Source organism: Drosophila miranda, chromosome XL (assembly GCF_003369915.1).
Source record: "Drosophila miranda strain MSH22 chromosome XL, D.miranda_PacBio2.1, whole genome shotgun sequence".
NCBI classification, from domain to species: Eukaryota; Metazoa; Arthropoda; class Insecta; order Diptera; family Drosophilidae; genus Drosophila; species Drosophila miranda.
In genome coordinates this window covers 24,466,983-24,493,405 of record NC_046673.1, presented here as the reverse complement: position 1 = coordinate 24,493,405, position 26,423 = coordinate 24,466,983, and the positions used below count along the sequence as shown (strand labels likewise).

At 45.1% G+C, this 26,423-nt stretch overlaps 2 protein-coding genes across 4 annotated transcripts in view; both read right to left on the bottom strand.

The window, feature by feature from the left end:
• The window catches only part of LOC108158724 (tyrosine-protein phosphatase non-receptor type 9), a 33,079-nt gene extending 17,813 nt beyond the window's left edge, over positions 1–15,266 (bottom strand). Inside the window, exon 1 of one of the 3 annotated variants that reach the window (XM_017291297.2) lies at positions 15,036–15,266. In XM_017291297.2, coding sequence (XP_017146786.1) covers positions 15,036–15,065 — 30 coding nt within the window. In that variant the 5' untranslated portion in view covers positions 15,066–15,266. Of the gene's footprint in view, positions 1–988; positions 1,224–5,976; positions 6,360–15,035 lie in introns of those variants that run through there. The other 2 variants (XM_017291275.2, XM_017291286.2) reach the window with 2 other exon arrangements.
• An 872-nt stretch (positions 15,267–16,138) lies between these two features.
• On the bottom strand, positions 16,139–20,375 carry LOC108165034 (nose resistant to fluoxetine protein 6). Its single transcript, XM_017301070.2, has 6 exons — positions 19,955–20,375; positions 18,481–18,889; positions 17,964–18,037; positions 17,346–17,875; positions 16,609–17,265; positions 16,139–16,532 (listed from the first exon to the last, which is right to left on the bottom strand). Exons 1-6 carry the CDS (start codon positions 20,262–20,264, stop codon positions 16,233–16,235), a joined length of 2,280 nt encoding a protein of 759 aa, XP_017156559.1. The 5' UTR covers positions 20,265–20,375; the 3' UTR covers positions 16,139–16,232.
• Between the last annotated feature and the right edge of the window lie 6,048 nt (positions 20,376–26,423).

Here is a 26,423-nt window from a genome sequence, read left to right as displayed (position 1 = left end):
AACAGAAATTACACAACTTTCCATCGAATGTCGTGACACTCGATCGCGATACGCGATCAAGATTGTAATTAATCAATTGATCATTCTATCCTCCTATAAGTGTGAGCAAATTACTCATTCGATGATCTATTCCATCGGAGGGAGACTGGAAGTCGGAGAGCTGTGGTGTGGTGTGGTGTGGTGTGGTGTTGCCATTCCATTCCAACACCCGCTGGACGTACACCGACTAGCTAGCTCACAATTGGTATAAGAGTTTATTATTAGTAGTGCTAATCAAGCACTGGCCCACAATCCCTATCGAGTCGCAGCTCCTTAACGTGCTATATTTATTACCCCCCGTATTCATTGGTGTACTGGAGCAAGCATTCCTGGAAGTACTGGGTGCTCGTTCCAGGGAATGCTATCGGAAATTCCCAATCGAAAATCTCTCTCAGAGATCTTTCTGCGAATCCAAAATATTAATTTTCGATTACGAGCAGAGTTGCGTGTCATTCGAGCTCTCTTCCATTTATATCATTCGTAGAGTTCTTCTTTTTCGGTGGGCCACAAAAAAAGTGCAAGTTTCAGCAGCAACCTCTTGACCTCGTTCTCCATCCAAACGATACCCGTTCGTTTCGAAGCAGTTCAAAGCACCAAAATGAATGGTGCCATCTCCCGTTCTCTCTCGCTGGAGTCTCTCCTAACAGTGGGTGTTTACACGGTTCTCTCCCTATCGTTCTTTCTTTCTCTCTCTCTCTCTGATAAGAGTGTAGATACATTTCCCCATCCATGGCATGGTACAAATTCCATAAACGTTTCGATTCTTTCATTCATTCATGCGCAATTTCTATGGGAAATTAATTAGACAATTCGTATGCCATCCGCGACGCGACGCTCTTTCGCCAGACACACAGATGCACACTTCCACTTCCACGGATGACGCGTGCCGCCTGGAATGAAACGGATCTCCGGTTCCCCTGTCCACTCCACTCCCCTCCACTCCACCCACCTGTTCGCGGCTGCGACGTCGCTGGTAAAGATGGACCATCGTATCGTATTTTATCGTATCTGTGGGTTTATTCAGAGGATCGGTACCAAATCATTCACCAGTTAAGAACCGAAAGCACACACACAAAAACAACACAATATATCCTCCGCTTATCACTTCCTCTTTCGCTTTTCTTTTGCTTTGCCCTGGCTGTTCTTTAATTTATTTTGTTCTCTTGTTTCTCTCTATTCGCGACGTTCCGCTGTGTTCAAAGCTTTCCCCATTACTGACGACGACCGATCGCAGTCGTCGTCGTCGTCGTCGTCATCGGCTGATAGCAGCAGCGTTACTCCATCTGTTGCTGTTGTTTTTACTGCTGCTGCCGCTGCTGCAGCTGCAGCGCTTGGCTCAATACACTCTTACGCTGGCAGCAGCAGCAGTGATGCCGTTTTGGCTGATTTAAAGCCAGATCATGGAATCTTTTTTGCTATTGAGGCAGATCGCTTTTTCAGTTATAAACATAATTGTACTAATGGTCGGATTATGCGTAGCTTTCTCTGAAGCAAAGCTGCGGCGTCGAAGCTTTTGTAGAGCTTTTTATAGCAGAAAAAGTCGGTTAAAGCTTAAGCTTCATTCTGGGTTACTTTTCCAGCTATTTTCTGGCTGTTTCGTTGGCTAAAGGGTTGCCGGCAGCAGCACTGCGGCAGAGCTGCGTATGCGGCAATTCGAAGAACCATTAGACGCCAGCAGCAACAGCGGTGGCAGAGGCAGAGGCAGCGGCAGCGGCAGAGAAGACGGACGCCAGGTTGTCGCTGGAGGGGCATACCAACAATTTGAGTCATGCGTGAGACGTGAGCCACCGTCGCTGTTGCTGATGCTACCATATGTCACCCTTCAGCCGGGGCACAGTGGCCCCAGATGGGCGATAAAACCCCTGAAATGTTTGATTAGTTGTTCGACAAGCGATACAAAAAGATAGATAGATAGATAGCTACGACTGTTGTCGATCAAATTGTATTCGTGTGAATTTCAATTTTCGTTTATCTTCGAGGCTCCTTGGGACTTCGAAGAATGCCCTTAGATATTATTTTCATCGGTATTTGTACGACGACGACCACTGTGAGCGGGTGGGATTCCTCCGAAGCGGATTTCGATCGCCCGAATGGAGAGATGATGGATGGATGGATGGAGCGGAACGGAACGGAACGGAAGGTGAGAGGAGTGCTGAGGGGAGTGGTACGTTGATGCGTCACCGCTTTTTGTCCATTTCGTTCACTTTCGCGTGTTTTCACATTAATCTCTCTCGTTCCGTTTCGTTCCGTTCCTTCTTTCAACGGAATACATTATCGGTTATCGCGGGGGCCTCATCATCCCATTCATCGGATGATGGAATGGCGGTGTTTCCCTCTTTCTGGCTAACGTTCCCACCTCCTCTCTACTGCTCTTTATCTTTCCAGTTTTTGGAGACACAGTCGGATCGATCCTGTCATTGGAGTCTTTGGAGGTGCGATTGGAATGCTGCTTGAATTTGTACGCTTTTTCGAGTTAACTGGGGGCAGGGGCAGACATGGGATGTGTCATCCCTCGGTTGGCCTAGGGGTCAATGAGGAGGTCATATTCCACTGCGGCTGGAACTGGAACCTGAGTTTCCTCCAACTACCGATTCTGTCCTTTCCTTTTTATACCCGATACTCAAAATGAGTATTGGGGTATATTAGATTTGTGGTAAAAGTGGATGTGTGTAACGTCCAAAAGGAATCGTTTCCGACCCCATAAAGTATATATATTCTTGATCAGCATCAATAGCCGAGTCGATTGAGCCATGTCTGTCTGTCCGTCTGTCCTTCCCCTTCAGCGCCTAGTGCTCAAAGACTATAAGAGCTATAGCAACGATGTTTTGGATCCAGACTTCTGTGATATGTCACTGCTACAAGAATATTTCAAAACTTCGCCCCGCCCACTTCCGCCCCCACAAAGGGCGAAAATCTGTGGCATCCACAATTTCGACGATACGAGAAAACTAAAAACGCAGAATCGTAGAAGATGACTATATCTTCTAGAGTGCAAAATCTTAACCAGATCGTATAATTATTATAGCCAGAATCAAGAAAACAATTTCATTTTTTCTCGCCCTGTCTCTCTCTAACACACACGTAGCATAGCCGGCTTTGCTTAGAGTAAAACATTAGCGCCTAGATCTCAGAGACTATAAAAGCTAGAGCAACCAAATTTGGTATCCACACTCCTAATATATCGGACCGAGACGAGTTTGTTTCAAAATTTCGCCACACCCCCTTCCGCCCCCGCAAAGGATGCAAATCTGGGGATATTCACAAATCTCAGAGACTATTAAGGCTAGAGTAACCAAATTTGGTATCCGCACTCCTGTTAGATCTCACTATAAAACGTATATCTCAAAATTTCGCCCCACCCCCTTCCGCCCCCACAAAGGACGAAAATCTGTTGCATCCACAATATTGAGGATACGAGAAAACTAAAAACGCAGAATCATAGATAATGATCATATATATCAGATTGCTGAATCTGGATCAGATCAGATCATTTTCATAGCCAAAAGGAACAAATCAATTTCCACTGGCTACGCAGCGCCCGACGTCACGCTCAGACTGATTTTCTGTCTCTCTCGCACGCACTCCTTGTCGTGTCGTTTAATATTAGCTGCGTCTGCCGGAGGAGAGCCATACTGACTTAGTATCGGGCATAACTGTAGAGTTGCGGTCTCCGCAGCAACTCACAACGTTCCCCCTCGTTTTTGGTTACGATTATATCAGAGAGATGATAAACAAAAATAGTCCATAGAAAGACCTACTTGGGAAACATCTGTTTTCGGAACCAGTTCCAGTTCAGCGTAAGCCTCCTGTAAAACAGAGCTAATTTTAAGTAGCCCAAACCCCAAACAATCTATAAATATCACAGAAGGAAAATAACGATATTTGATTCACAAAAAAAAACACCAAAAGATAAACAAAAGATTCGTCTGTAGAGTAGGGGGGAAGGAGGAGGTGAGGGAAGGGAAGGCACCAGTCACCAGTCACTTCCGGTTCTCTCCAGTAGTTTTCATTCTGCTTCGGATCTCGTAAATATCTTAGCCACTAGCGCGAGCAAGTTAATAGAGCAACAACAAGAGTACCTCTACTTCTACCCCTGTCCCTGCTTTACCTCCAGCCATCTCTCCCTCTCCCTCTCTCTCTCTCTCTTCATCTCTATCACTCTGTTTGTTCCAGCATCCACTCATAACTGTACCATTATGCATCATGCAAAGTAAAAGCACAAAACGCGACATCAGTTCCGTTCCGTTCCGTTCTGCGCTGGGGTTCGGTTCGGTTCTGAGCAACTGTAAAACTTTAGAGACTTGGATAGAGATAGAGATAGTAGAAGATCGCGATATGGAGCTATGGATGGATGGATGGATGGAGACTTTTAACGGACTTCGAGGAGCATGACAGCAGTTCTTTGGCGCTGGCTCCGGCTCTGGCTCTGCTCTGAAACCCAACGATCAGCCAGCGATTGGAAAGACACTCTCCAGAGAGATACAGACATAAGACACAGTTATGCTTGGCGAAAGATACAAGATACTTAATCGTAGTGATTGATGAAGAATGGAAAAATGGAAGAACACCGAGAACAACCTATAGCTTAAGCTTCGGGTGATCCACAGAATCCTCTCTCTGCTGCTATAGCCATTACTCATCCCGCTCCTGGCTTTTTAAGTGTTTTGTACAGACAATTTCCTCGTTTCACTGAGCCCAGGATGCAGGATATTGCTGACAGATTGTTGTCGGAGAATGAATATTGGCCGCACTATTTACAGCCACAGAGCAGCAGGAAATGCACAGCGCGAGAAGTTAGCACAGTGGAGGGCACAGACAGGGGGACAGGGGATAGGGGGACTTCCTTTCACACTTTCGCATTGGAAATGCTTTGGAAATGCGAATGGGTATTTTTTTAAGCCCACGTTTAACACGCTTCTGCTCGAGGGGCAGGCAGTCGCCGGTTGCCAATTGAGAGTCGGTTCGAGAAGAGGGCAAAAGCTGGGGAACCGAACGGAGCATAAGAGAGGCTAGTGGGTAGGGGGAGAGGAATCCTCTGTTCGCAGTTTGCGCTTTCCGTCTCCGCTGCTGCGATGATGCTCAAACGGTTTATGGTCTTCCACACCCATTTGCATATTAAATCTGTGTGTCCGAATCGGAATCGGAATCTGAATCCGAATCCGAATCCGAATTCAAGCCAAAAACGGAACTTGGCAAAAGAAGAAAGAGCCCAGAAAGTGACAAAAGAGCCGAGCCAAACAGCTGCTGCTGCTGGAACCGCTATGGAACCGGATCTTACATACGAGTGTATACAAATTTATGGAAATTTCTTTAACCCAAGAAACGTATGATATTTTCATATGGAAATGCACAGCACAGCCATGGGGTTACAAGATGGGATTATTCTACATATGTACTCCGTTAACATGAATACCCCTAATAAACATCAAAGTTTTTTCTCCTCCATGGCAGAGGAGCAAAGCGGGAAAGCACCTCAAAGACCCATCAGCAGCTACAGAAGTAGAAGCAGAAGCAGAGATGCACCGACAGTGGAGAGGGGGAGCTAAAAGTCCAGCTTGGGACTTGAGATGAGGCGAAAAAGGAGAAGTAGAAGACAGCAAAAACTAATAAAGTTAGTCTATAAATAGCCCAAAAGCAGCAGCAGCAGAAGTGTAGCAGTAACAGTAGCAACACAGCGTGAGAGCCGGAGAGCGGAAGAGCTAGAGGGGGACAGTGCACAGCACACAGCAGCCCGATGAAGCGAGCGAAAAAAGTAAAACGAGCAGAGAGTTGCAGGGCAGGACAAGATGGATGCAGGGGAGGCGAAAGCAAAAAAGCAAACTGAGAGAAGATAAAACTTAGAAAGTAAATAAGAGGAGGCATGGGCATGGCTAACGACGGATAGAAAGAGAGAGCACACACACACACACACACACACACACACACACACACACAGACCTTGGCAAAGCACAGGAAGAGGCGCTGATGACAGCCGTTGTTTCTGCTGCTCCTGCTGTTGTTGTTATTGCTGTCACTGCAATCGTCGTTAGATTCCCGCTGGTACTTGTTCTGCTGGCGTCGCTGCATTTTGCTACATTTTACATAGGCACACACACACACACGAGACACTGATCACACACGCACCAGCACAGTGAAATAAATAAATAAAATTGGATATATTTAATAACTAGAACATATTGCCATGCTCTCTCCTCCCGTGAGTGGAAAACGTGAAACCAAAGAGGGCGCGTGATGGTCCCCGAAAAAGAAAAAGACACGAGAGAGAGATGAACACGCGACGACCGAAACAACAATGAAACAACGGCACAAACAACATCGCCTTTGCCGCTGCCGCTGCCGCTACCGTACCGTGCCAAGCCAGTCGCGTCGCTGCTGCGCAAGAGCAGAGGCTCTCGGCTCCAAGGTGTATTGATGGAAGGTTAGCCACTCGCACACATGGTGCAGGGTATATACATATCTACATAGAGAGTGGCAAGAAGATATGCGACTCGAAGAGTGGTTCAAAAGCCTCACCTTATATTAATGCACTTTGGGCAGATCGACTCGAGCGAGTAAGGCGAAAGAAAGAGAGCGATCGCGCACACGAGGCGGCGGGCGCCGACGCAGCAGCAGCCCGACCGCCCCTTTACAGCCGACAGCCTGCTGTTCATTGTTTTTGGTGCACTCTGCCGCTGCCGCTGCCACTGCCACTGCCACTGACACAGTTCAATGTCAGCGGTGGAGCTGGAGCTGGGCGAGGGAGAAAGAGATAGGAGAGCCGAGAGAGTGATTGATTCTTGTAAGGGGATGCCGCTGTTGATGGTATTCCCGTAGGAGCCGTAGGACAGGCTCGCATACAAAACACATCTGTTCATATGTTTTCTAATCCTATAAAACAGCTGTTTCCATAAACAGTTGTGGCTCAGCTTTGGATTTATTTGATTACAAGTACATTAATTAGTTTTTTGGAATACCATAAGTATTCCTGTTGCACAAACAACTGCTAAAATCTTAAGCCCCTCCCAAGGGCAGGGCATGGCTCGTTGAACAGCTTTTGTGCTCGTAATTTAATTTATTCTATTTTCCACTGCTGCTCTCTTCGCTCTCTCTACCGCGCGCTCGCTCTCCTGCCTTTATGACTTCTTATGGGAAAGTGTTAAGAAATTTCGCCACAGTTTCGAGTGTCGCTGGAAAAGTTTCACTTGTGCTCTTCATCCATATCCCCATATCCCCACATCCACATCCATGTGTACGAGGAGAGTGAGTTTCGGAGACGGGATGGGGTTTGTCTCGCTCATACTTATGATTATTGCCATTATTTTGTTTATTATTACGATTATTACTACGCTTTCTTATGGCACTGCGCTCGATTATTGTAAGCAAAATGCTTGCCGCTGAAGCTGTCTGTCTGTCTGTCTTTGTCTGGGGCCTCTGTGGCCTCGGTGGGGCCTGGGGGCGTGACATTGAGACAAGACAAAAGCTGCTGCCAAGCTTCCATCCAAGCATGTACGCCCGACGCGTACGGACGCGAGTATTTCAAAGCCAAAAGAAAAACTTTCTTTTCGATGCGTTTACACAGAGCAGATCCGCGCATCGCATCGCCTCGCATCGAAAAGAAATCACATCATTTATGCTCATTTCTTTTCTTTCTTTCCACAGCACACACAACATTTCGCAGCCAGCCCTGCAGCAAAACGAGTTTTGATCCACAAATTAGAGGACAGACGAGACGCGACGCGCGCTGTGCTGTGCTGTGCTGTGCTGTGCTGCCCCCGTTCCGTGCCTCTTAGAAAGTGCTCCCCCAAAATGGGATTAGTAGAGCTGCTGTCCGACGCAACGCCAGCTCTCGATTACGCAACTTTCAAAGTGGAGGAGGGGCGGGGCGGAGTGGGGTGCGGTTGGGGTTGGGGTTGGGGACCGACCGCCCGATGATGCGACACATTTCCGAGGGCGGTTGGAACGTGACCACCGTGGAGCACCACTCTACTTATTATGTCATTCTCGACTCATAACAGAACTTTCAGAAGCAATTTCAGATACTTCTTGCTTTCCAGCGAAGATACTAATCACAGAAGGATACATACTGGAGATGTCTGACGAAGAGAATGAGAGAGTAGGCTGTTCCTCAGTTCTGACTAGATCGAATCCAATCTAGTTCTAGTCGAGATATCGTAAAACTAATGGATACCACTCCAATACATTTATTATCCAAAGCAAAGACCCGAGATTCCCTTTAGATCTACCCATGATCTTCCCATGCATTTTCTAGACTAAAAGTAGTACCAAATATTATAGAACCCACGACAGAGCAGTAGGTATGGAGAGAGCTACTTCCTAGTCGTTCCAGGTTCGTTGAGTGGCCACGCCATTCAGAGCCCAGATTTGTTTCCAATTTCGCTTATTCTATGCAACATAATGTGTCCCGTTAGGTCCATGGGCATTCTGCCAAAAGCAGGAGCAGAAGCAGAAGCTGCGGCGAATGTTTGCCATTTTAATTATCAGAAATGTGTGTGTGTGTGTGTGTGTGTGTGTGCACCGGAGATGGACAGAGAGACCCCAGACCCCAGACCTCCGAATGGAATGTCAAAAGAAACTTAGAGCCAGCCCCAGAGCCCGCTGAGGGGAGGGGGGACCAGCATGTAGGCCAACAGACAGAAAAATGAAAAAGCTCTTCACTGCGAAGCTAGATCTAAGCTCACCCTCGCTCCGTTGCCCCCCCCCCCCCCCCCTGCCACTTGGAACTCATTTCTTTTGCACAATGTAAATCGGTCAAACCAATCAAAAAGGCAAAAAATATATATACACATATACATACATATATAGCCACAATGCCCTATACTCTCGCCTCTCGCTAAGAGCGAGGGCTCTTTTTGTGCTGCTTTCTGGTTTACCGCCAGGCCCCGCGGCATTGGAAAGTGTTGTGGATGGGATTGAGAATGAGATGAGATGGGGATCGGGATCGGGATTTGGGTAGAGAATGTGATGTGATGTGATGCGATGTCCACGTCATTGTCAGGCCGAAGCCCTAACCCTACTCTCTAGCCCTGCACTAGACTGCAAATGCCATCGAGAGTGAGAGAGAGAGAGAGAGAGAGAGAGAGAATATTGCAACAGAGACTTGAGCACGCGGCGACAGCAACAAGAAGAGGCGGAAATGAAGAGTCCACCAGACAATGGGACCCCGCATTAGAAACTACAGATTTGTATACAAAGAAAAAGAGACCGGCCGACCGACCCCGAAAAGAAAGCCAAACAGAAAGAACGAAGGAGAACTTTGCAGGCAAATCAGCGATGGTAGTACAGTGGGCACTAGAAAAGTACACCTAAGAGCACACAGCCGGGGCGGAGGCTTCATGGAAAAATATTTGAGAGACAAGGCAGAATTCGAGGCGCCTTTAAAGAGATAATCGAATGAAGTAAAGAATTATGGCTTTCGCTTCCACTTTCATCGATTTATCGCCAAATCGATGACTTTCTAGTGTTTAATACATCATGTTATTGAAGTATCGACAAGTTTCTGGCATCTTGCCATTGTTTTATCGCAAAATCAAAGACTTTCTGAAGTATCGATTACTTTCACATGATTTTATTGATAAATTTGTTGGATTTTTTCATCATTTTTGGAGTATATTTTTGCAGTGAGAACCTTTCCTTTGTGTTAGGATTGCTGTACGAGAGATTATCAGATAAAATATTATTTATTTTAGACAAGAATTACTGTTCTCCGTGCACTGCTGCTACTGCTGCTTGAGGTAGAGATGGGGGGGCATCATCGCGGAAGCAGAAGCAGAAGCAGCAAGAAGCCAACGACGTCAAATCCATGCCAGAAGCAGTAGAAGCAGCAGCGGCAGCCTCCGCATCGCGATTCTCTGAGAGCCACTCGCCCGGTCGAGGCCCCTCCTCCCATACACATGCACGTACATACATATGTGTGTGTGTGTGTGTGTGTGTGTGTGTGTGTGTGTGGGGGGGTTCAACAACCTCCCACAGAGAAGCCACGGATTGGGATAGAAGCGAATGAGAAGAGAGGAATGATGGTAAAACAACAATACATTGCCCTATCCTATCCCCTATCCCCTATCCCCCATCCCCCATCCACTATCCACAGCGCCCACTGCCACGCCCACACATCGCATCGCAATAGTTCCTTCAATTATGCATAAATAAAGGGAAAATCGTAATAAACTTCGGACCAGGAGAGATCCCTGCCGTGATTAAACCATGCAGCAGGCATCCAGGCAGCAGGCACCATGCACCAGGCACCAGGCACCAGGCACCAAGCGGCATATATTTGACCCACTTCGGAAGCAATATGTCCATTAAGTGGGTGGTTCGTTGGTGGCGCCTCCCTGGGGAAGAGGCCCCAAACAACAGGCTATAGCCAACAATTGCAGGCGGAAGCAGAGCAGGGGATAGGGAGAGGGTGGCCGGCGACCGGCGACATTTGATAGCCAATTGTGGCCGGCAAAGTGCTTATAGAGTTCAATTAACTATAAATATAGCCACGGCCCAGGCACTGTCCTCCCCTCCCCATTTCGAACAGATCCCAGACAGAATTCAGAATTCAGATTGCAAGGAATTGGATTGGATATGCATTGGGGATTGTTGAATGGATTCTAAATTCGAATTAGTCTACAAAAGATCCCCGAAGATAAAACAGAAGAGAAACCAGAAATGGACAAAGACTTCAGACAGACTATTGTTGCACTGAAATAATTGTAGCTCTTTTCTTTGGGGTATAGCCCCGAAAGAAGTTTCCCCGAGGGCGAGAGCACTACAACGCATTTTCCGACTATGAAATGGTATATAGTATACCATATATGTAGTACATACCCGTGCATACTGTTCATATTGCAGTGCACAAAATGCGAATACACTGGCAAGTATATGTATGTACATGTAGCTACTGCACATAGTATATCTACTCTATTGTAATCACACGAGCACTCGTACGCTGCGCTCTAAATAGGCAATCAACAAGCATCGTTAAAGACTATATTCTATATTTAAGCATAATTTATAATCGAATGCAGAGGCACTTAGTATAAGAAGGAGCAATACTTCCACCTCCAGCCTGAAGGCGGCCCTGTTGCTCTGGCTATAACAATTAATTGTAATGCAATCAAGATATGCCTTAAACTACAATTTGTATAAATGAACATTTCCCACGATAGCGTCGATTGTAGAGTAGTTTCTTTTTCACAAACCCCCCTTTTTGTTGGGATGACTTTTCCCCAAAGAAGGAGCGGGAACGTCTTACTATATGTGAGCTTCTTATTCGCACACCAACACCACGAGGCAGAGTGCGTGAGACAGAGACAGAGACAGAGACAGAGAGAGAGAGAGTGAGTAGGCGCGTGGCTGGGGGTAGCCTAGCCATTTCAGGTAGCAATTTCAGTTCTTCCCTCTGGCTACTATAATGATCTGACCTGTTCCAGATTCGACAACCTGGTAGATATGGCCATTCTCTATGATTCTGCGTTCTCGGTTTTCTTGTATCTTGGGTGGTTGATTTTCGCCTTTTGTGGGGTGGTAGGGTGCCAAAATGATTCAGTAGGATATCACAGGAGCCGACACACTAAATCCTCTTCCACCACAAATCTACACAATCTATGTACACATACTCTTTGAGTATCGGGTATAACAAAATTTAGTTGGATATCTTTCCAGGGCCGCGTGACCGCAAACAGGGTAATCTTTAAGTTATAATTTAAGCTATATATTTCATGGTACATATTTCTGGATTTCTGGATTTAAGGGTTTTTCTTTTTTTTTGTTTGGGGAAAAACACTCCCTTCCCTCCCTAGTAAACAGTATCCTTTTCTGCAGTCTTCTGCATTTGGTCCCCTTTTATTCTTTCATTTTGGATAGGATAGGCCTAGAGCTCCAGGGCTCCTCTCGCTCTGCCTCTCTCTCTCCGTGTCCAGGGTGCAGGGTCCAACTGTGTTCCAGTTTTGATTTCGGTTTGGTTCCGTTTCGGATAGCTGTTGGGTTGGTGGGATGGTGGGTTGGTGGGTGGTTCGGGTGTTTTGTGGTTCTGCTGCTGTTTCTGATTGTTTGTTAGTGGGTTGTTCTCTGGTGTTTCTCTGTTGATAAGAGTGCATTGGGCCTGACCCATTTTCACACACACACACACACACACACACACACACGGATATGGATACGGATGGACGAGTGTGTGTGCGGCTGCCTCCGCATGTGTGTGCTTTCGTTCCACAACGCAGTTTTGTGTTCCATTCTCATTCTCATTCTCATTCTCTTTTTATTTGTTGCTACTTTTATTCGCCTTTTTTTTGTTTTTAATGAAAGTTATTGTGGCTGCCACTGCTGTTGCTGTTTCTGCCACTGCCACTGCTGCTATCTGCGGTGGCAGCCCTTGCGGCTTAATCAACGCAAATGAGGAAGAAAAGAAATGAGAAGAAGCCTCAGGGCACAGCAACAGGCTGTACCACTGCCATGCCCCATGCTCCATGCCCCGTGCCTACCCCGTGGGTCATTGTACTGTGTCCCCCCCCCCATCCACCATCCCGTCCGTAAGGATACTATAATAAATTCAGGGCAAGCCCAAAAAGGGCAGCCAGTGCACAGCACCAGGATACAAATATTTCATAAGTTTTTGGGGCAGAGCCAGAGGGGGACTCCCCCCACTGCCCTGCCATTGCTTTATTTAGTGGAATACACACACACACGACGCAGAATAAATTTATTTGTGTGCACACAAAGAGGGGCAGAGCCAGAGCCAGAGCCAGAGCCAGAGGCAGCGATGGCTGAAGTGTGGTTGCTGCTGCTGCTGCCCGAGTGTCTGCACTTTTTATGAGCAATTTGATTTATGCACTGAGCAAACAGACAGTGGGGCAGGCAGGCGTGTGGTGTGCTGTGGGGTGTGGGGCGTGGGGTGGCATCCACAAAAGTTGGCAAATGTGCAACAATGAAAATGCAACAATTTGTAGTCTGTAATGTCAATTCAAGCGAAATCAATTGTGCTGTGTGCCATACCCATACACACACGCCACACACGGAAACAAGCGCAAATTGATGCAAATACAATGACGGGAATGGCGGGGCGAGGGGAGGCTCCCTGCCCTCCCTGGATGACACACAACATAATCAAGAAAAGGATATGCCAGTGAGAAAAAGATAGTTAATTGAATATTCTATTCATGAGATACAATTCCATGCACGAGTGAAGATAAATATTCAGTCGAGAATGTGAAAGATACGAGTCTTAGTATGTATGGGTTTTCCTTCTTAAAGGTAAATCTCCCCCACATTCCCCCACAGGTGGTCCGTGTAGAGAGGGTTTCCGTATTATATTCTACCGTATGATATTCTGGGTCACCCGAAAGAACGAACGTGGCAAAAGGCAAGGAAGGCAGTCCATCCGCATGGCAATCGTTTTCCACGGAACTCTGTAATTGGAATCATTATTCCGGAAAAACCTTATAACTCCCCCCCTTCCCTGCCTTCCGCTCCCGTCCCATTGTTGTACCTTTTGCAAAAATTCAAATGAATGAACATTTTCGGGGCCAGAGATACAAGATGCAAATACAAACACAAGATTTCCACAGAACTAGGGAGGCAACAGTTTATGGGGTTTTTGCGCAAAAGCTGGCCGAGAGAGGGGAACACTTCAATGGAACAAAAATAAATTATCAGTGAAAAAAACATAAACAAAAGACAACCAGCCTCAGCGTCAGAGCTTCCGATTCGTTTCGGGCAAAATGCAAATGGAAATGGAAAATCTAAGTAAATTTCCGCAGCAAAGAGAAAAAAAAAAAACAATCACAGAAGCTGTACATAAGACTGTGAGATACCCTCTATTGCTCTCCTTCTTACGTACGTACATACATATGTAGATGTGTATCTCTATAAAACAGAACATCTTTCCAAAATGTGGCGAATATTGGAAACGTCCCCCTCCCCCTCCCCGTCCCCTGAGAATACGGGTTTACATATTTAAAGCAATTTGATTTGGGAGGGGAATGTATTTCCAACGAAGATTCATTCCGAATATTTTGCATGCCCGCCCCCCTTCTCCATACCCTTTGGCGGGGCGATTAAACAAACAATGAACCCGCGCCAACAGCTGTCTGTGTGTGTTTTTGTGTTTTTCTGCCTGTTTCCATGTTCGTGTTGTATGTTCAAGGGTGTGTGTGTGTGTGGGTGAGGGATTGGGCACAAAGATTTGTGCAACGGAATGGTAACACAATTGGCCAACATAGAGAGACAGACGGGCCAGAAGAAAGAGTAACAGCAGCAGCACACCACAAAAGGCATTTGGCAAAGGGAAAGCGTTTTTCCTGGGCCTCTGCCGCCTGTTGGCCGAAACTGGTTTCTGTGGCCCTTGCTTGCAACACACAGCCCCGGAAATCACTTTCCCTAATGAAGCGAGACCCGCGCACACTTACACTGGCACACACTCACGAAAAAACACACACACGGCAGCAGGGTTACAGTTACGATTATAAGCTGATAACAGTGTGCCACTGCCTCGATCGAAAGAGGAGAGGGGTGGGGTGACTGGGACTGGGACTGGAACAGGAATGGGAATGGGAATTGGAATTGCGGTGCATTGGAATTCCAGAGTGTGGGAGGTATGGGATGCCTGGTTAGGCAGGAGGCGGCACGTGTTGGCAAACATAAACAGGCACACACACACAAACGACCACGCACTCGAAGATGCAATAGCGGCACGAACACACACACACACACGCACGCACTCGCCTGCACCACTCTGACGAAATTTCCACACACACCCACACTCCTAAGCCCGCACACTCACGCACACAAATACCAGCAAAGAAATACAGGTTGAAAACACGCACGCAAAAAATTTCGGTGTAGTCTTTTCCTTCCTTTGTTGTTTTTTGTGTTCTGTTTGTGGCAACGCCTGCACATCGCTTTGGAGCAGGCATATTTACCCCCGCAGCCACGCAGGCGAATCACTTTATTTAAATTGTACCCTTTCGAAATGAATAACAATTTTAAATTTTAATATTGTTTCGAGCAACACTTACAAATTCTTGTTGTTCTGCCTCCGACGCCATTATTGATATATTGAATATTGATATATATGTTTGTGTGATATTATATTTGTTGGCGATATTCTTTTTGGCGAAAATATTTCTGCGGTATAATCATAACTTTTCGTAACTTAGAAAAAAATTCGCTTTATTTGTGTGTTGTTTCAACAACAACAACACTGTTGTGTTGTCGTTGTTCGCGCCGTTTAACTTTTACACCGCATACAGTGTGAGGATTTATCGATAAGATATACGGTCCGACCCTCAGAAATATACCGAAAATACGTGACGATTTTCAAAATATACTGACGAATTATTTGTATTCAAGTTCCATAATATTCCATCCTTTTTGATATTCGGCTGAATATTACCAGCTAGCTAAGACCCTCAGCTCAGAACTCATAATTTTATCTGATTATTAAAACGGTTTCCTATAAGAATAGCTAAATTTAAGTTTGCATCTTGATTGCATTGCTTATAAAATAAGGTTTAAGCAAAACCGGTCAACAGCAATTTCCACTAAATTCATTTCTTGACATGGTAACTACGCGCTAAGTACACTTTTGCTATATATTAACTACATTTTTAGGTAATTACCAAAAGCGACAACCTTGTGTACGTTTCAGGAATTTTTGCCCGTTTCTCTTTCATATAAACCCCATGGAAGCGCCAGTGTGAGAAACCTCCGTCATCCGTTGTTCGCGCCGTTTAACATCTACATCCCATACCACCCCGACTACGTCATTTTGCCTAGCTCTTGCAGTTGCAACCGAACACGTACGAGCGCAGGGCATGTAAAGGCGGACCATAAAATACAATGACAGGCAAGGGCAACCTTAATATACCAAGATCGTTTTCGATTGTTTACTACATCGATATTCTGTGCAAAATTCTACTACCGGTGAACGTCACAAGCATATTTTGCTCAGCTTTTATATTGTACGACCTTTAATTGACTGATTTCATGAGAGTACCATTACAGACCATTCATGATCGATTTATATACCATGGATGACAAGCTAAATTTTCAAAACTGAAGACACCGATAGTGTCGGATGGTTGCACTACAGTGTGACTGGCGCCAAATTCAAACGATATTTCTTTTTAATATTTTTTAATAAATAAAACTAACTAAATACAAGAAAAAAATTGGTTCGTGTTTGCTGTTTCACTGTTCCCTGCTCAGGGGATCTAAACCTTTGACAGCTCCTCGGTGGTGCTTCCGGGCGAGGGCGTGATCTCTGCCTCAGTCTCCACTGTAGCAGGACTTCCACTGACAGGGGCAGGAGCAGGGTCAGAGGCGGTAGGCGCGGCTTCCTTGACCTCCGGGGCGGCACTCTTAGCCAGATCGCCGGGCGAGGGCTTCTTGGGCGGCGCCTTGGAGCCACCAAAGATGGCCTTCTCGATGCCCAGGATGGGGGCCTCAAAGGCCAGCGTCGCGAATATGGAGGCCGTCAGGGTGATGCCAAAGTCATGCCACCAGCGAAGAATCTGTAAGCGAGAGATTCGAAATGGTAATGAGGGAGAGCAGAGAGAGCAGAGAGAGCAGAGAGAAAGAAAAACTTACCGCATCATAGTTAGAGAAATGGGTGTCGGTCTGGAGGCGGGCGGCATTTACCAGCTGGACGATGCGATGGATGACGTACATGCAGTAGGTGAGACGACTGAAGCCTGTGAAGAAGCTCCACGAGAGGAAGTCGTTGATCAGCCCACCGTGTCCGTTGTAGCAGGCCCACACGATCCATCCGATGGACAGAGCCCAGGAGGAGCGGCTGAGCGGCTCGAAGAGGGCGCCCTCGATCAGCGGCGAGTTGGGTGTTTCGGGCAGGATGCGCCAGTAGGGACCCCACATATCCGCCAGCATGGTGCCGAAGGCCACCGTCCAGCCAATGACCACCCAGACCTTGGCCAGCGGGATCTGGCGTCCGCGGTTGCGGGTGAACAGGAAATAGCCGAAGATCACGCCAATCAGCCACGTGGGTATGCGCGTGTGGGTGGGATAGTAGGTCATCTTCTGCCGCAGATCCACATGATCGTCCTGCACGCGGAACAGGGTGAAGTCCTCCAGCATGAAGGTGATAAAGGTTCCGGCAAGGCAGATCAGACCGAAGATCGAGATGGGTATGAGGGCCTTCTTGCCCCACTTCCACAGCGGAATGAGGAACAGGGGCGAGAGGAAGTACAGCTGCGTATCGACAGCCAGATACCAGGATTGTGACACGCACTAGAAATTCAGAGAGAGATTCAGACTTTCAGTTCCAGAGGTTCAGAGCTTCAGTTTCAGAGATTGGACACGACACTCACAATGTGATAGGGGTAGGCATAGTTCTGGATATAGATGAGCGTCGCCCACCAGGAGTCCTCGCAGCGCTTGTCCTGGGTGCCCAGCTTGAACCACATGGGTCCCTCGCCGGAGTACTTGTACAGCGACATAATGTACAGCACCACAACGGCCACCACCGGTGTGAGCCGAATATACCGATGGAAGTACATCATCGGTATGTTCAGCTTGCCCTTCGTTCTCTCCAGCTCACGGAAGGCGCCCCAGCACATCAGCAGACCGGACATGAAGAAGAAAGTGTCCACGCAAAGGGATCCGTTCTGGACGAGCATCGAGTAGGGGGTCTCCACCCACGTGTAGAATTTATTCCGATTGATGTGCGGCAGGTCGTAGAAGGTCATGTAGCCATGCCCGAACACTACCCACATCATGCTGAAGCAACGCAGGCCGTTCAAACAGTGGATCACATTCGGATTGTTCACCTTCTTCACCGTGAAGATCTTCGGGGCATTGTGCAGCACAGAGAAGGCGATCAGAAGTGGCCTCTTGGGAGCTACACAACAATAAAATCAAAACAAAAAAAACCAGATCATTCATTAGCACGAGAATTCCCTAGGGTATGATGTGGATGATTGCCTTACCCTTTTTGCGGGTCTGTATGTAGTCGTAGACACTGCTGGCAATCATAAAGAACACAATCGTCGAGAAGAAGATGCTGTCGAAAGGAATGAAGGATAAATATACAATACACAATCAATTCCACTCCATTGATTGATTTAATTAATTAGAAAAGCTACTCTACTCTAAGGTAGACTCTTATCACAGTCCAAGAACGGTACTTCAATTCTCTTTGTTATCTTATCTGGAAATGGGCCTATTGTTTTCAGTTTTCAGTTCCACTTTTGATTTGGCATTTTGCCAAAACTTCCTGATTCTGGATTACCTATTCAACATCTGTTCCACAGAGAAATCTCTCTATCGCAACAACGGTGGCCCTTCGGCTTCGCATAATAATTATACTTTATCCTAACTGTTTTATATCCGTTTTAGTCTAGTATGTATATCTCACCATTCCCTCCCATCTAAATCTATAAAATCACAGAGAAATCTCTCTTCTCCCTTCTGTTCTATTGTCCCATCTAAAAATCGATCACTTACATGGCAAATATATCAATGCCTCGCAGTGTGATGGGGGCATCATATTTGCATCGGGTCTGGGTGACCATATCGACATCCATAGCGACGACATCGCCGCCATAGAAGTGGCTGATCACATCCTTGAGCAGGGCATCCGTCTTCTTGGGCCTGCAGGTGCTGGGAATGCAGATGCCGAGCTCGAAGATCTCGGGATCGGTCTGCTTGTAGCTGATGCGCGATGATTGGAACTCTTCGCCTCGTTTCTTGACATCCTTGTAGAACATGGTGATGTTCAGGGTCGCCAGGCAGTACTGCCCGCGGATCTCGTCCCCGTAGGTGTTGGTGGCGGCCACGCACTCCTCGTACTGCCCCATGCTGATCGTGTGGCCCCAGAACAGGCCCATGGGCAGGCGGCCCCAAGTGTCAGGAACTGCAAAGAGAAACAGAACAGAGGGTGAGTCGTCTTCGTCTCCATGTTTAATCTCCCCACCCCACACAAAAGACCATGGACAAATCTGGACTATATCGCCATGCTTATCGATATCGATGGCCCCGCCTGCATTGGGGATTTGCAGCGATAGCCAGGAGCGAGATTAGGTTCTGGTTTTTCACAAAACTTCTACGATTATATTGTGCAATTAACCAGAAGGTGCCTCCTCCGGTGTTTTCTTGCATAACGTTCACTGATTTATAGACCCCATAAAATGCACTCTTTGGTACAATTACTGGACGGCGGGGTACTCTATCGATATAGAACATGAAATACGATCGAATCGAATCGAATGATTGCAAAATGCATGCAAATGGAAACCATTTAGAAAAGGACTTATTTTCTGTTTTTCGAGATCTTTATCGTAATCCCATCCTGAATGCCATTAACCAGATCTTATCGCCGGAAATTGCCACCCAAAGAATGGGGAAAATCAAATTTTGATTTGTTATGCGATGATTAAGGGTAGTATAAAAATTGAATTTACAGCCCATCGTAAAGGCGAAAACGAGGCAAAAATGGATTTATGAATGGGCAAAGAGGTAGAGCTGGAAAGAACCCATTAAAATGGGTAATAAACGAGGGATAAGAAGGAGAGAACAGAGTATGCTCTTCATTGAAATCTTATAAGGGATACATGAAATATGAGATTTGGAAGACTCAGAAGTAACAGCAAGCCGTGCCTAGGGGGAAACGCGAACTAAGGGGCGATAGCATGCAGGAAAGAATATAGATATAGGACATTCATTTGATGAAGCTCCAAATGTCAGACAATTGTTATCATTGAAATTATTATCTACGAACTACGGAAAACGATCAATGAGTAATACGAAGAGGAAGATCGATTTTCAGTGAGAGCAAAATTGAGAGACATCGCGGTCTGCGCGGTCTGCCTACAGCATGGCATGCATCTTTATACGTTGGATACTGCTGTCCATTCACTTTGCGTATGTCTTGAAATGACAAAACACAAAACACAAATCACACATCACATTTCCAGCTTACATTCGAGGGCCCATTCCTCGGTGTTGGCGATGGCGTCCCGGATGCGGATCAAATCTCGGTCGCACAGATCGTCGTCGTACACGGGATGATCCTCCTCATCATCGCCATCGCGTTGGCTGCGCGACACTTGGCTGGTGGTGGCATTGGCAAGGATGGCCTGGTCGGCGGCCAGAGCGAAGAACTTGTGGGCCATGCTGCCCTCCATTGGCGTGGAGTAGCCGCTGAGGAGGTCGTTGTTCGAAGGTTCAGCGGATACCGCCGCAATCAGGAGCAGCGGCAGCGCTGCTGCCAGGACATGGAGACGTCCCATAATCCTGCGGGAGTGTGTGGATCCTGTTTGCGATCTCGTGGAACTGCTGCTCGTACGACTCGACGCGAGCGCGCAGCGTTGCGGAAGGATGGAGAACTGAGTGGCAATCGGCGGGATCGGTGACTTTTATAGGCTATCGATTGGGCGGGGGAGTGGCTGTGACTGTGGCAGTGGGCAGTGGGCAGTGGGCAGGGCAAGTGCGAGTGGGAGTGGAGTGGGGGTACTTGAGTCGCCGACACCGGGCACCAGCACCGGCGATGACCAAGCACCAGCCGCCCCTGGGATCTATAAATATTTCCAACATAGATACAGGTACAGGTAGGGGTACCGGTCTCTCTCTTAGCCGCACACCGAACGATAAGACGATAGAACGCGTCTCCTAATCAATTGGCTTGCATTGGCTCCACATTATCAAGGTGCTGTCTTATCTGGTTCTTATTGGCCTGGCCTGTCGTTTCTCGTGTAGGTCTCCGGTCTCCGTTCTCCGGCATGGATTTAGCCGGCGGATTTGGCTGCGCGAACGGACAAACGGATGGACGGTCCCTGGCGACCATAAATTCATGTCAAAGCCAAAAATAGTAATCGCCAGATCTCTGGGCCAAGATTGCAGACAGTTCATGCAACGATAATGGCAATGGCTCCAACGACCACCGATCCAATGACGGAACCATACCGAGATTTGGTTTAATTAAATTACTGAAAATTTTTTGGGACTTTGAACGCGCGAAACAGACAATTATCGGATAATTTCGGTTGGCCAGAGATATATTAGCAGATATCGTGATTAGGCAAATCCGAGGGTAGTCCACATTCAAGGCCGATATGAAAAGGGGGTGGGGTTGAGAGGCTTTGGAAGAAGGTAAAGATGGGATGAAATAGAAGGAGATACTCGTAAGGGAATGTATGCTATAAGAGAAAGGAACAAGAATGATGGAAGGGAATTTTATAGTATGAAAAGTAATAGAACGGAATGCGATGGGATGGTATACAAAGTAATAGAATGAAGGCCCGAGGAGAGGATATTTAAATTACTATTTTATAGAAATCTTTGATATTGACCATTTTCAGAAGAAATATCATACAAATTAACCAATACAAAAGATTAGGGATCTGTAGAGATATGTGGTAGAATGGATATTCAATAGGGGCTTCATAAAATGGAATGGTATAAGCTAAAATACTCAAGTAAGAATAGTTTAAGATAGGATATAGATGAAACTGATGGTATTCTATACTGAAAGTAGGGATTGATTTACACAAAGATAGAAAATTAAACTATCATTTTATGAAATAGAAAAATAAATTCAATGGAAAATCAATCAATTAAGTGATGAATATTCTACCCTAGAAACAGAACCCTCATCGAAAAAGACTTCTCAAGAATCGTCGATCAGATTCGCAGGAACCCAACAAAAATGATAATAATACTCGGATATTTACCGTATGCATATAGGAAGTGAATAGAGTCGAATCAAATCATATCACCCCATTCAGGTGTGGGCTATAAGCAACAACAAAAATCGATAATCAGAGACATTTATTGTATTAGTCAATTGGTGGGGACGGTATCTTTGATCCGGGCCATCCATCCACTTTGGGAGCACTTGGGGCACGGCACTTGCCGCTCCTCCATTAGGGACGAGTGTGAACGGCGTGAGTCGACTATTGGCGTCGCTGGTATTCGCACATCGATAATTTATGTGACAGTCACTTGAAATCGAGTGCAAAGCTTCAGGAATTCCACTGTCCACTGTCCGATACGATTCGCTCCGATCCGATCGGACTATGGATGGACGGTAGTGCCCGGTGGACGGTCTTGTGTCGTGGGAACAACAAAAAGAGACGTTAGCTGGGTGGTGGGTCCTTCAGTTTTTCCATTTTAATACCCACATCGTGTAGTCAATCTTATCGGAAGATTAACGTGGTTACAGCCTTTAGTTTGGCTATGGTTTTGCTGTGATTAAGCGGATTCGTTTTGGGATTTACGAGCTCAGGAAATAGCCATAAAGAATAAAGAATGTCTGGTCATCATTTTCTTTTCATTCATCTTCACCTTGAGAATCTTGAGATTAAAGACTAAGAGCAGGAGAGAGAGAAAGAGGGGTCTTTCGTGTTTTTATTGTTTTGAAGATAATCGCTTGCAAGGTCGCCCCATCGATTGATTGCCTCCATTGTTGAGTTTTTGAGTTGTGGACTGGACTTGCGACCCCCACTGAAGGCATCAGCTGTGCTTCCCTCCTGTGGCTATCAAAGATCTGATGCGATCCGATCCGACTCGACTCGATTCGACTATTCATCGACTACATATCGAAACGAACGTCAATTGCGGTGGCACTTGAAACCTTTGAAAGTGTTTTCGACACATTATTTATAGATGTTTCATATGACGATGGCACGGGTTGATATTGATACTTGATAGTAGTACCGGCAAACGGATAATTCCCAGGTCTTTATAAACCGTATTGGACTTTGATCTTCAACAGCTGAACAGTGCAGAACAGAACCTCCTCCCGTCTCGTCCCCCGACTTCCGCCTGGTAATATCGTTTGACGGAGGAAAGTAAGTGAGACCCAAAGTGCAGTAAATCAATTGGCGGCCAGTGAATCAGCGGTCCTCACCACACTTTTTATAGTGCTCTCTGTAAATCAGCGAATCGTACGGTTTATTCCTCACCCTCTGTGCCACGGTATCCCTTATCGGATTGTGTCACTTTGGATTTAGAATGATATTCGCATTAAATCGCCTGCTACTACCATTTTTGTGTGTTCCGTTATCAGAGGGGTGTGGTGTGGGGTGCCGTGCCTTATATAATCTTAATTTAATATTCCGATAGAAATCAACTGATTGGTGGAATCAGTGGATGAACCACTTAAGTTATACTCCCACCAATCCAACCCGCTATCACGACGCATTATGCAGCAGAGCCCCTCTGTCTGGTATGGGCCCCTATATCTTATAAAAAACAAACAGACTTTCTTTCATTTTAATTTCATAATTTTTATTTAAATTAATTTATTTTACACTTTCAAGCAAAGTATTTTTAGTTAATTACAGTGGTGTTTGTTGTTGTTTTTTTTCGTTTGCTGTGATTTTTTTTAGGGGGTACGACATACGACAAAAAATAAGGGGGGAATTAAATTAAATATAAGAGATAGAGATTGGTGGAAAAAAATTAGAATAATCATACAATACAAATACAAATATATGCATATATAAATATATATGTATATATATATATATATAATAATAATTAATAATAATAATCATCGTAATAGTAGTAAAAAAAACGTGTATATAATTGTATCATGCAATGGATAAATGTATACAATATACTTATTTAAGAGGGTGTATTTTTTTCGTTAAAATTAATGAAAAACGGTATCTCATCTCACAAATCATCGTCTTGCTCTATCGCCTAATCGTTTATCGATTTTGTCATCAGTAATCAGCGCATCTCTATTTTACATACAATCAGTTATCAACGGTTCGATCGTCTTTCGATCATCATTCATCTTTAATCGCTATAATTATTCGTAATCATTATCATCATAATCATTTTGTTAATATTACTCGTACCCATAGTTTTTAGCTGTTTTTCTTTTCTTTTGTTTTGTTGGTTTTTATGGTTTTTTCTGTTTTGTTGTTGTCGTGTTAGAACTAGTTTTTACTAAGGCTTGGTTTACACTTGACTTAACTAGGCTTAAACGCTTCTTGCACTTCTTGCACTCCTTGCATTCCTGCTTCTGCTTTGTTTTTTGTGGTTTTTTTTTGTTAGGTTTCCCTGTTCTTTCTTTTTGTTTGATATTACATTTTTCATATGCATAGTAATATATAAACGCTGTTTTTTAGCAAAGTTTCCATGTTCTAATCATGATCCTGAGGCCTCATTCATTGCATTAGACATTAGACGGAGACACTCATTCTCATTCTCACACACACATCATATATAATTTACAATCGGTTGATCCTTAACTAATTCCTTGTCATATACGGGTCGCATGCGTTGTTGTTGGTGTATGTGTATGTGTCAGTATGATCGTATATATACTATATATAACTATGTATGTATAAAGATTTGTATTTATATAGCGTTGTTTGTGTAAACTAAGGCTCTTAGGGGGCTAGGGGCTAACTCTCGATTCGCGTAATGCTTAATGCGTTTTGTGGTTGCTCTCTATTTCGGTTCATATATAATTGTAATCACAAATAGTTTTGGAATATGCTCTCGCTCTCTCGCTACCTTCTACCACCTCTCCTCTCCTCTCCATCTTCGCCATCGCTTGCCATGCATGAATCGAAAAGAACATCGATTTTTCACTCTCTCCCACTTTTCTCCCCAGGCTTTGTTCATCGCTGCTGACTGTACTTAAATCGTAAAACGGTTTACAAAATAATAAAAAATAAAACACATAATAAAAACAGAAACTGCAAGCTTGCTCTCTCTCTCTCTCTCTCGCTCTCTCTCTCTCTAAACTCTACACTTTTTTTTGTTTTTTTTTGGTGGCTACTGTGTGTTGTTATTTTTCCTGGCTTTTACTTTGTTTTCTTCTGCGGCTCCGCTGCGCCCGCGCACTGTGCGGCTCTCCTCCGTCAAGCGTCCACGTCAACGCCCACCACGCGGCGACTGCGCGCGAAGGCAGCGTCATGTTACGGTTCCGTTATCGTAGTCGCAATCGTATTCGTAATCGTTACGTAATCGATTGTTCCATACATTAAAAGTACAAAGGCATACGGCGGCAGAGCCCTGTGACTTGAGTATGTTTAAGTATTTTGTTTTTGTTTTGTTTTGTTTTGTTTTACCTTATTCTTTTTTTTTTCTTCGTTTTTTGCATAATCTTTTTTGTTTTTTGTTTTTCGTACTTCTTAATCGCTTTTGTTTTGTTTTTGTTTTCTTTTTACACATATATTAATATATTTACTTTAACAATTAACTTGTTGGGTTTTTTTTTGGTGTCTGTTTTTTGATTGTGTGCAGCGCAGCGCGGGTTCGCATTCAGTTGGATGATCATCTTCTACATATCACTCGGATCTGATCTCTCTGTGTGTGTTTTGTATTTATTTGTTCTTCCTATGATTCTGATTCTGTTTCTGTTTCTGATTCTTGACTTGACGGCAGTGGCAGTGGGGCGCAGGAAGCGCAGGACTCCTCCTTCTACACTCCTCCTCCTCCTCTTTGTCCTCCTCCTCCTCCTCTTATACTTGTTTCTAGGTTTCTATATTTTCTTTGTAATTTGTTGATACTACGCGCGGGTCGTCTACTACGTGGTTTACGAGTTTAAAAAACACACACACAAACTAACTAAAATATGTACTATATTCTATATATATATATATATAGATATATATATATGTGTGTGTGTGTGTATATGTTCCGATATATGTATATATATAAATCTGTATGTATAAACGCTTTTGTGTAGATCTATTTCCTTATATCATATATACTATATATCATATCATAATGCGTTCCCGCTTAGACACTAGGGGCAAATGGATTTTACAAACGGTTTTTCTTCTGCTTATGCGTGTACCGCTCCGCTCGGGGCGGGCGCGGGGCCACCAACTAGGATAACTACCGAACTACATGTATGTAGTAAATATATGTATGTATATATCTTGTATATAATGTAATGTATATATTTACAACAAAGGTTAATGTGTTACTTGCTCGTGGCGCAATTGAAGGCATTTGTTATGCGCATTTTTAAGACTTAATGTACTATAATGCTAGTATTTATATTGTACAAAACTCTCTACCTCCCGCTCTCTCTTGCTCTCTTTCTCTCTCAATATACATATATATTCGCTTTCACTTCTCTCACTGTCTCTCCCTCCTAGTACGTACGTTCTATCGAGTAGTAGTAGCAGTAGTCTTGGGCGGCGGCAACTGGTGTACAAAAAGGAAAAAAACCCAGTTTGAAAACGAAAAGCGAGTAGCGCAGCGCACGCTCCCTTCTTCTAACACGCTTCTAACATTACAAAAACATTTAAAATCTATTCTAGAATGAAAACCCTTCATCGGTTTCGTTCTGTTGCTGAAGATCTGCAGATCTGACGATCTCTTGGCCTTGTCCTACTCGTCATACATATATGTGGTATATGTAGTCTATATATATATATACCCATGGCTTATTTCTACGTTTTCTAGCATTAATAAAT

Bases quoted from the DNA above. Each gene is read 5' to 3' on its own strand.
- LOC108165034 (XM_017301070.2), bottom strand. From the start codon at position 20,264: ATGGGACGTCTCCATGTCCTGGCAGCAGCGCTGCCGCTGCTCCTGATT. The intron at 17,876-17,963 runs GTAAGGCAATCA...ATTGTTGTGTAG, and splicing joins CATACAGACCCGCAAAAAGG to CTCCCAAGAGGCCACTTCTG. The intron at 17,266-17,345 runs GTGAGTGTCGTG...CTGAATTTCTAG, and splicing joins ATGCCTACCCCTATCACATT to TGCGTGTCACAATCCTGGTA.